The sequence below is a fragment of the Opisthorchis viverrini genome (genome assembly GCF_000715545.1).
Source record: "Opisthorchis viverrini unplaced genomic scaffold opera_v5_18, whole genome shotgun sequence".
Lineage (NCBI taxonomy): Eukaryota > Metazoa > Platyhelminthes > Trematoda > Opisthorchiida > Opisthorchiidae > Opisthorchis > Opisthorchis viverrini.
In genome coordinates this window covers 305,959-317,092 of record NW_008751674.1, presented here as the reverse complement: position 1 = coordinate 317,092, position 11,134 = coordinate 305,959, and the positions used below count along the sequence as shown (strand labels likewise).

Sequence of the window (11,134 nt, the reverse complement as noted above, 5' to 3'; positions counted from 1 at the left end):
TCGCATAGAGCTAGGTGATGTACATGTTTTAGATGAAATATCACAAGTTTCCCAGACAGTCAAGAGAGACATCAACGTAAGCCAAGGTGTCAGCAAATTTCCGAGAAACGTTGGGGGAAAACGGATACTATCTTGCCCCCTGTAAAAGCGGCTCTGAGGATAATCGGGCCACTGCAACTGCCATATAATTTTTAATCGATTAATCTGACAGAAAACCCCAAAAAAGATGATGAAACGCTACCTTTTCCAGACGTCTGAGAAGCTATCGTGAGGCATGTTGGGAGGAATTTTCCAGAATCCTAATAAAATTTCCACTACCAACTTATAACCGGGTAGGTTTTAGAGGTTTTGGCAAGTCGTACTGTGGTCTGCATCGGTATCAGTCATCAGTCAGAAAGGTCGCTGCTGGAAAAAGTTGGTAATCTCCCTTGTGCGGTGCTGTTAAGTGGTCTGACTAGCAGGAGTTCGATCTTCGTCTTTCATCGTTTGCTTACGTCAACACCTCGTCAAATCCGTGAGTGTTCTGTTATCGTAAGCTACGAGCTGCGGTAACGTTGTGCTCGCAGGAAACTTGAGTGTACACCCGAAGAGACTCAGAGCATCTGTGACTCAATTTAGCTGTCGACTTGGATTTGAATCGGTATGTAGAAGCAAGGGTAAACGGTATTTTACCTACGTTCTAATTATAGAGTGTTTTTCTCGAGGAATCAGTTTCAGAATAACCAAGGTTAGCTTGCCATGTTGTGCCCACAAACAAAGTGCTAATCACGAGCCAAAATAGATTATTTTCGGTTCGCGGTTTGTTCTCAATACCAAGTACGACCAATATGGGACACGTCGTAACGTTTTTGATTACCGTAAGGTATTTGTGTTCTCAGGATTGTAACTGTGATATTATACAATTGGCTGTCCGGGAGTTTCCGTGAAAAAAATGTGCGTAACAGGGCTTTACACTGAGCATAATGTAGGCCTTCCAAAATCCTGCTGTTAACGTGAGCTCTGACAAAATCTTTTCGATCCGGGTAAGCAGATGGCACCCGCCTAGTCTTCGAATTGGAACATATGGCGAGGATCTTCTTAGATAGACCAGCCAGCGTCGCTGCGTTCTTCATAACCATAGAGTAGAAGATCTCAGTCGTGAACATGCAGTTAGTAAACACACCAGCTGCAATCCAAAGGAATGTACTTGTGGTTGCGGAGTGTGCCACAAACTTTGGAAATTGCAGAGCAGGACTTCACCGTGATGGACGAGGTCAGTGGATAACTGGATAGGAAAGGGGAATAACTTTGAGTTTGAAGCTGCATGTATGCGAGGCTGGAATACCAGCCTTAGATGTTACGGCACAACTGTGACGATTTCAGGTTTTTGAGAGCAGTTATCGGGGATTGACAGATGATCCAGTGCACAAGCGAGGTACGGCTATTTTGTATAATGCTAAAAACGACTTTATGAGTTTCCCGGGAGATCACAATGTAAAAATGAATAAAAAAGGGACAAGAATAGTAATTTGAAGCCCAATTGCACAATCCTGCTCCGTGGTTCTATAAGTGGCATGACATTCTGTGAAGTTTGTCTGGCTTTTTTATTTTCCAGGTTGAAAACTTCCACAGTCATCGCGACCAAGAAATGCCGGATCCTGGTGAAACACCGGGATTTCATTTTCGTGACTGACACTATTTTGGGAGTCGCATTTCACATCGTGTAATGCGTTATGCGCCTGGTGCACATACCTTTAACGGTTTTGCTTTATAAGTTGTGACGGCGTACACCACTGCTGAAACATGCCAGTAACGTCTAGACTAGTGTCCAAAATCCGCCCCACCACATCTGCTGGAATTTGGTTGTTGTTGCGGAAAATGTGGAGCCACTATTGTTTGATAACCGAAAACATCTGAGAAAATTCAAGAGAACAGTAGTGAATGTTTGCGGTTCGATATGAGGATGAGAGCTACTGATTTTCGTGTCCAGTGGCCTGTAACCGCTTAGTTCTCATTCGCGAATGCCCAACGCAGTGATAGGCGTTGATCCTTTCATTGAAATTTTACTTCAACGTCTATTCAAAGACCAAAGTCAGCAGGTGAATGATGAAGTAAGAAAAACCACCAAAGACACCTTAAACAACTCATTAGGTAGATGATCCTTGGTTCATATTCAAGAGTCTAAACAGATCAGAGAAGCAATTAAATGAATGAACCATGACTAAGGTTTAACGGAAGGAGAATACAGAACTAGTTTGTCTGATCAGCATTAATTTTAAACCCTCTTGGTATCCTTTTAATAAAAGGATGCCTGTGTGTCAGAGCGGAATTTAGGCCGAGCTACGAGCAGGCGGACTCAAGGATGTCAGTGGAATGAAGGTTAGGGGGCTGCAAATTTTTTTTAGAATTTTGTGTCCACCTGCAATAATGTGGGTCTTTAAATCAGATTCCCGCATGCTCGGCAGTTTCTACGGTCCTGTTGAATCAACGGTCCGGGAGAACTTTAGCCTCTTTTCTAGCCTCAATAATGGTGCGCATTGTCGCGAGTATTTGTGGCGATCAGTCAAGTCCTGCTTTATCATTTTTGGAATAAACTTGTCTATTAGGATATTTGTTTGATGAGGTCATGGATGGAGGTCATGCCACGTTACTGCCAGCTCAACATTCAAGTTGGCAGGTTACCAACCGCCTTACACGCTAGTGAAATGTGACCACTGTTAATATAGACGCATAAGATGGTATCTCTATTCCTGACCTGTTGTTGAGTATCACATTGGTCCTAGAAGACAGTTTGAAAACTGTCAAGCTTTATCTTGAAAATTCACAAGATGAACGTTGTCTTCATTCACTACTTTGAATGAAACTGGAAGGTAGATTTCCAGTGGAATCTCCGTTCAAACAAACTATTTGCTGAATTCTCACCGTGATATGCTCACGCCTGTGACTGAGGTACCAGTTTGCAGCTGGTTTTGTAACCAAAGTCTGCTAAAATAAAATCTAAGGAGACATGGAAATGAGCTAATTTGGTGGAACTACAGTGATTTACGGAGGTGGATTCGCTTGCGTTCTTATTAGGCTGACGACAGTATGACAATTTCCGGTCCTGGAATGCGAAGTTGATTGTCGCTGAGTCCTCTGGGGCAGGATAGGTTTGATCGGTTTGTCATTCTGGGGTTATTACAATAATGATTAGGGTAAATCGAAAACCATGGCAAGTGTCAAAGTAGGTGGTCGTCTTCTGAATAGTTTCCAGCCTCTCGGCAAGTATTGCTTTTAGTCTCCGTCGTAATCATTTGAAGAGGATTAGACAATAGACCAAAATATGATTTTGAAGTAGAACATCGGGTTAACTGAGACTCAGCGACTAAGCTCAGCAGAATACCAGGTCACTAATGGGATACTGAAGAGTTTTCAGCAATATTAGCGAGTGTTGTTAATAAAATTTAATCTATTTGCGAAAAGATCAAACTTAGCATTGAGGACGCAGCCTGCATGTACCTGTTGCTTTTCGAATAATACTGAGTAAATCTGGTTCTTGTGGTCAATAAACTGGTAGCCTGTTAGATTCTTTTGACACATTCTTTCTAACAAAGTCCCTCACGAGTTTCACTGAAGCTAAACCTCGTTTTAGTCCGAAAACGTATCGTTTCTAGTGAATAGTGAGCAGCAACTGTTTGAATTTTCAGCTATTCGCGTGCACATCAGGTTTTTCAAAATGGACTAGATTTATCAAAACATACCCTCCCATGAATCCTGTCGGAAAGTGGCATTTTTAGCAAATGTAGAAATGATGAGAACGTTTTCTGCTTTTTTTAACTACTGGTGAAAGGAAGAAGGTCTTCGCTGCGGAGTTATTAATTAGAAAATGCCAACTGAACAGTTACAGACTATTGGGCAGAGAAGCATCTTGTTTACAAAAATTGAATATCCATCTTCTCCTTGAACGCGTCTTCCTTAACTTTCCTGGATATTCACTGAATATTGCTCAAATACAAGCAAATGTTACAAAGCGACTCCACAAATTCCGCAATAGATATCCCTTTTCAAGAAACGCAACGCGAGTTTACACGAAGGAAACATACTACTTGTATGCCACCCCCATCGGTAGTATCACCGTTACACAGGTGCTCGGCGTGGTACTTGGTTTATTGTATTGGGATGCGTGTCGTAACGTAGATTAGTGTGATAGGTTTTTCATGATGATCATTATGCCAAGGGTAAGGTGGAGGGAAATAGTCAATGGTAAAACAGGGGAAGCAACGGTGATGCGGTTTTAGCGATCATAAGAAAAAAACGTTCATCATCGACGCTTGAAAAAATGCCGGTCACCCTGATGAGGATGTCAACATTCGCGCCGAGGGATAGGAGAAAAATGTAGATGATAATGAAAATCTTAGGGAATCTTTTGTTAGAATGCCCGGAATAAGTGAGGGTTGTGATGGTTGAGGTATGGTTTTTCCATTTGTTTCGACGACAGCAATGTGCATTAGAGCGGTTTTATGAAGATTTCGGCAACGCGATAGCTGCTTGTCATCTTGGTACTCATCGAAACGAGAACGAATGTGCATCTCCAAAAAAGTAAGCTTCGAAATTTTACAAAAATTTTCCATCCCGCCTAATTAACTGCCGGGTTATTTATCTGGATTTCAGTCAACTTGAAATCTCGCAAACTGCATAAACCCATTAGATTTAATTGGAAAATCACTTCAGTTATACATACAATGAAGACGTTCAGGTTTATTTTTAGGTTTGCAAGAGATTCTGCATCACATGAGTTTAATAAAACACTTGAATGCGTTCCAGGGATAAAAATGATGAGACACATCTGAACGATGGACCATTATCGGTCTGACAGACTGAATATGTTTGCTTCACTCCGATAATGATGTCATACCCACCCAACAGCGAACTGAATAGTGACGAAGCGTTTGCAAGTCAATTAACAAGCTCGGAGAACAGATCAAAAGCTTCCTGGTTAAATACCAACTGGTCACATCGTTATATTTGCTGAGGTCAATTGGGCAGCCGGAAATTTTCGGCTTTCCAGTCAGTTTTCTGTTGCTTTCAATCCGTCACGGTACAACATAAAAATCGTGCAATTTATTCTCTTACCAGCCTAAATGTTTTTAGATAAACGCTTCAACTTCAGTGAAATTCTGCTAAAACTTATTGGTTGATGCCATTCTCGGACCATATTCTAAGATTATAATATTGAGTCACTCTGTGAAGCAAAAACAAACGACCATCTACTACAGGAATACAAAAACAATCATGTACGCCAACACAGATCACGTGTTTGTCACGATGACTAAACCTACGAGCTTTAACCTTGACTGGCACGCAAGGGTTTGCTCGTCGTAAAATAAGCGATCTCTGGTAGTTAAGGCTGTGCATGGTAAAGGATTTCGGATTAATATTTTGAATTTCCGACGAGAACATATTTATTTCAGAAACATGAAAGGTTCGAGTCTTATGAAGTGGAGTTTTCCAATATATTAAAATTTCAAAATGTACTCCATGTTGGAGGATCGCTGCATAATTTTGAAAACACTGAAAAATACAAGGTTGACCAAACTACTAGAATTTTTGTAATGGTGTGCCAAAATGCTAGTTCACTCATGTGAATGACGCTTAAAGTTTTCGAATGTTTGATCCAATGATTCGTTTCTGTCAGGTAGATGCTCTTCCTGTTAGGAAGAGCATATCTGTCAGTGCAGGTATGCTTCGTTGTTAGATTTTTATTGATATAAAGACTTGAACTGGAGTACAATATAAGTACTATAAGAATTGTGAAAATATTGCTTACTTGCAAAAGAAGAAGCATCTGGTTGAAGAGCACGGAATACTTCCAGTACGATCTTGATTTCCAAGGATTTGTGGTAAGTGCCAAAAAGTGTCCTTCTAAGAAACACTCAAAAGGTTATCACTCGAGGATTTGGTTGCCATTCCTGATTCACGTTTTTTTGCATCGAATCTTGCACAAGATACTTGTCCCACTGCTCTGAAGGCCCGGGTCTACATAGTGTTCGGAATTTTCCTTAGGATTTTAAAATATTCGGCCTTTTGTTAGGCCTGGATGACTAGTAGGCGCATGTCTATTCTGTGCGAAAAACGGTGTGCTTTAAGCTTGAATAAAGGGAACGGTAAGCTCACAATGTAACTGGCTCCATTCCACTGTTCCATTCCCCTCTTTACATTCATATATTGACGAGATGGAGGGTTTCCTTAGAAGACAACCAGTACGGTAACCAACTGTTCGAATGCATCTTTGTTGTTTGTACTCCACCGAATAACCATGCAAATCCAAGCGCTGATTCCGCGAGGGGGGCAAAGCGCGGTGAGGAGCCCTCAGTTATTATACTATTTCTGCTGATTCACTTAATGGAGATCCTCAGATAATCGCTATAGTACACCGTATTATTCACTACCGAAATCGTGAATGCTCTATGGTCTACGAAGGCTTTCTTCTTCGTAACGTTCAGTAATCAAGCTGGCTCTCGTCCGATAAGCTCACAGTGATCCTGGCAGGCAGCACAATTACCGATGAGCTAATTGGACACGCTAAGTGGAACAGGCGATTATCTCTGTAAAACACCTATATGATTGTACGTGGGCTTGTTGAAACGAGTGTGGCGCGTGCCCCATGTTAAAGGAAACCGAATAATCTGACAGACAGTTCGCATGCGCGAGGTTTAATACAACCTGATGATAACAGCCTAAGCTGAGAAGACGATGTTGGTTTTTGCGTTGTAGCGTGACGCCTAGTCAAAGATGTCTCGTAGCGTGCGTCGGATATATTGCAGGTATATTCCTTAGATGGGAGTTCCACGATTCTTTAAAAAAGACTTGTATGCCACGCTGGACGGTGGTCGTGCGGAAAGCGCGCAACTTAGCCACAGTCGCAGACTGATTAGTTTTGGAAAAAAGCTCATTCCGTCTGTCTTGATGTATCAAGTCAAACGGGCTCACAAAATGTGTCGTGCCTTAATTTGTCAGCTTTTGTGCGGACCTATACCCCTCTATGACGAATCGAACCATCTGTTTACAAAGGCCCCCTAAAATTGCTGAGCTTAGGTTCATCATACATGGAGTGGCTCCAAGTGGGATCTAAACTAACTGATTCGAGTGAAGATCCCGGATGAAAAAGAGAACGAAAATATTTCGTCTATAATTTCTGCGAATAACACATATTTGCATGGCACCATGGTACCCACCAAGTGTCAATGTACCAAAGAGACCAACGATCACTCAGCCAGTCTCTAAGAAACCAGTAACGAAAAAATATCCAGAAATGTGCAAGCGGGAAAAATTCAAGTTATGCTTCATCCATCCGGCGGTTTTATGCGCCCTAGACGGCCTTATGTTGAAAAATGTCAAGATGTCGGGAAATACTATGATAACGCTGCGTATTGGGCGTGCAAATAGGTCGTATATCCAGATGCTGGGTGCCAGTAGCATCAAGCATCAAACGTCATGCGACATGCTGGTAACTAACTGTGGTGTGGCAGAACTTACGGCGGGCTGGAAAAACGAGTTACCAAATAATATTGTGTATTATTATATATATATTCTTATTGTACTATACATAATATACATTATATTATCAAATGTTGTGTATATAATCCAACCATGAGCCAGTTCAAGTTATTCTACTACAAAATGCTGCTCAACCATGGGTCGTCTTTCTTTTATTTGTACCAATTATATTATTGATTTTTATTCATTCGTGACTTTAATTCAACGTACAATGCACCAAAACTGTTCAACAAAATAGGATTCTGGGAATCGCTACTTCATTCTACTTGTGCTTGCTCTGTATGGAATTTTTGGAATCGCCAGAAATGGATGGGTTAAAAAGTTATTCCATCAATTTTGGAAACAAAGACCAAAACACGTTCTAGCTCGTGATTGGATAAATCACCAAAAAAATTAAACTTCTCTAAAAAGAAATCGTGCACCCAATCATCTCAGAGAACCAAGCGTGTATTCATACCAGTGTCAATGAGCGTACAAGCCACTTCCACTGAATCCAGTACGATTAGTTGATTTTCTCCGATTACCACGAAGAACAATGCTAAAACCCCTACTGCTTTTGCTGTCGCTAAGCGATGCAGCGTAAGTCTCTGGTTGATTGTCTTCAGGCCATTTCACCATTTCACGTCACCAAGTTTATACTGCAGAGCATACACGCTGGTTCTACTTAGTGACGAAGCGGTAAGTTATGAAGTCAGAAAATATATTCTTCATAAGGGTTACGCAGTTGGAACATTGCAGATTGGAACGCAGCAATTTATGATCATGTTTGATACGGGGGGCTTTTCCAGATGGCTTGCGTCTACCGTATTACCGATGGGATGTTACAAACGAAAGCTAAAATATGACGTAAACTCATTAACCCGTATTCCACTCGGAAGAACCCATGTTTCTGGTTATTTTGATGGCATACAACGAGGAAACATTGTAACGGATAACCTTGTCGTAAGTGCTTACCCTAAACAGAGCTTTTATTCTGAAGCTTGGAGACTGCCTCATTCCAGGATTTCCGTTTGCCGAAATAGTAGAGACCTCGTGTCAAGTAATGCCTGGAGAATATTTTGATGGAATATTTGGAATGAGAAAATCGCTTCCAGGCGCTGAACATGATGCTTTTCCAGAAACCTTTCTTGACTATGCCACACGATATGGGGTAGCCCAAGAAAAATTGTTTACATTCCGATTTTGCGGGTAGGTATACTAAACACGTTTGATAGATATCAACAGCCATATGTCTATACAATCGTTCCTAGAGCTGTTATATAACGCACTGAAAAAGACCAGGTTACTGATAATCATGCAATGGATTTCTGTATAGTTTTGATTCTAGTCTCTCGTCTGTTATAGTGATCGTTTTTAAGGAATTCTCGAATTGATGACAGTATGTGTTCCGCGTCTTGCAGCCTTCTCGCAATTTTAGTATAACTCCCTAAAAGAAATTTGATTGTGGATATAATCTGGTTTTGTTCCGTGTACACCAAGTAGAATGCACAAAAGTCGTACACAAAGACATGCTCTGCCATCTGTGCCAGTTTTCCGATTCGNGATTTTTTCAAACTTGGAAACATGAGTAAATGTACTCATATGGTCAGGGAGCGTTTGTTTTCAAATCTCATCTAACCCATCTTATGCCATCTCGATAAATTTTGATGCAGTAGTTGTTAGAAAAAGTCATTTCCTCCTCAATGTGAGAACGTTCTGCAAATTATTCAAAGGGCTGTGTTTATAAATGGGGTATAAAATCTTTGGTTGGGTGAACGTGGTCTGAATCTCAGGACTCTTCAAGTAATATCAGAATTCGGGCCCATGCCAAACATATATTGGTTGGAGATATGGGAGTGAATTTGATCGGGCTGGACCTCGGTGTTCAGAAAAGACCCCCTGTAATGCTCAGAAATCGTAAGGTTCGCTCTTCTCGGAACCATAAGGCTTATTGGCGCATTTTCGGCTAGTCATTTTGACATGTTCTTGAGATCATCCGAACTTACCACTGGGATTTTTAGGAAAGAGAAACATTTAAGTTGGGGTTTGTTGTGTATGCCCACCTGCTATTCATGCAGTCCCTAACGTTTCTCCATCTGTTACTTTAATTAAATCCACATTATATAAACTTATTTCTTCCGATAAGAATCCAAAGTTAACCTGGAGTCAAAATTCGCAGCTATCTTAAGGTGATTTCTTCTGAAAAGTGTTATTAGATTTTTTCAGGTGATGGGTTCGCTTTTTAGCCTTTATATATTCGTGAAAACGTTTCTCGGTGGCCGTATGGAATTCCACAATGCAATAAACATATATATTGCGGAATACTCACTTACATACAAATTTGGCTTTTGCAGGAGGCTCATCTCGAACCCAGCTGAATCTCTCGTTTGTGATTTCCTCAGGCAACTGAATGTGCTGCACCAAGCCGCCTTATGTTTCAGTGGCTACGATACTCGAGATATCGCGCTACACGCATATACGTAATGCACTACTCATACGGTTGCTTTCATTTCATCATATGCCCAACAAGTCAGTCAGTAATCTAACGTCATTCCAGATGGAATGCTACAATAAGATCGTCAACGGACAATTAAACTGTCTGAAATGTCTCGTCAACTTCCACATGAAATGAAAAGTCAGGTATTTTTATGCTCACATTACAACTCGGGGAACAAAGTGGTGTACCACATGTAGCGTCAAGATAACTCGTGTTCTGTTCTGAGATATTTGGATTTGCCTAAGACTTCGGTGCGCGACGACAGTGTCTGATCGTTTTGAGACGTTTATCAAGAAACATGCCATTATGCTATGCGACATTCCGTTTATAATTTGACAGTCAAGCTGGCACACGCGGATTATCTTGGTTCGGGCAAGGTGAACTAACGCTTGGAAGAATACCGGCAGAATACCACGAAGGAGCAATTACTTATGTGGCATTATTAGAAGGAAGGCAATGGAACATTCTTATTAATAAGTAATTATTTGTTAAACTCTTCCATTTCGTGTACGGGAATTTTATTGTAAATCTTTTCAACCGATTCGAGGCTTATCTACCCAAATTCAGGAAAGTCATGAACATCAGTTGTGGCCTGATTTAAATGCTATCAAACATAGTCAAATCCAATGTTATGAAAAAAGATCGGTTCGTTTGGAGTTTTTTCTGGTCATGTTTCATGAAAACAATGCACTTTTGGCGGTAAAATGATTTGCGCCGGTGTGCTACAATATACAGCTACAGTAGGAATACCTAACAAAATTATTCAGTTAGACCTCACTTAAATTACCATCACCGAGGACTACAGATCGCAAGTAAATGATGTGATTACTTGCAATAGACGAAATGAGTGTTTTTCATAAATATTTAACTGTTTGTTGGTAGGATGGTTTGGATGGATCATGAACACTATATTTTGTAACCCAATAAGCCTTGAGAATCTAAAACTGTAATTTGCAAATTCCATTTAAATAGAGTCGGGGGTCAGGCATCGTGTGTATGCTTTAAAACCGCATTTATTCAGTGAGTAAAAAAATGCTAGTCTAATGACAGTATGATATTGGTCGTCAGACGTTTTGCTTAACTCATTTGACTAGTCAAGATTTTCGCTGACGTGTTTTGCTCTGTCAAAACAATCAACAGAAT

The 11,134-nt window shown here is 40.7% G+C and overlaps 1 protein-coding gene across 1 annotated transcript; it reads left to right on the top strand.

The window, feature by feature from the left end:
* Nucleotides 1–32: 32 nt before the first annotated feature.
* On the top strand, nucleotides 33–9,978 carry T265_01629 (hypothetical protein; the record flags this gene model as incomplete). The annotated part of the gene is made up of 6 exons (XM_009165695.1): nucleotides 33–76; nucleotides 3,809–4,115; nucleotides 4,457–4,557; nucleotides 8,160–8,457; nucleotides 8,495–8,703; nucleotides 9,897–9,978. The coding sequence occupies 6 exons, from the start codon at nucleotides 33–35 to the stop codon at nucleotides 9,976–9,978; spliced, it is 1,041 nt and encodes a 346-aa protein (XP_009163959.1).
* Nucleotides 9,979–11,134: the final 1,156 nt, after the last annotated feature.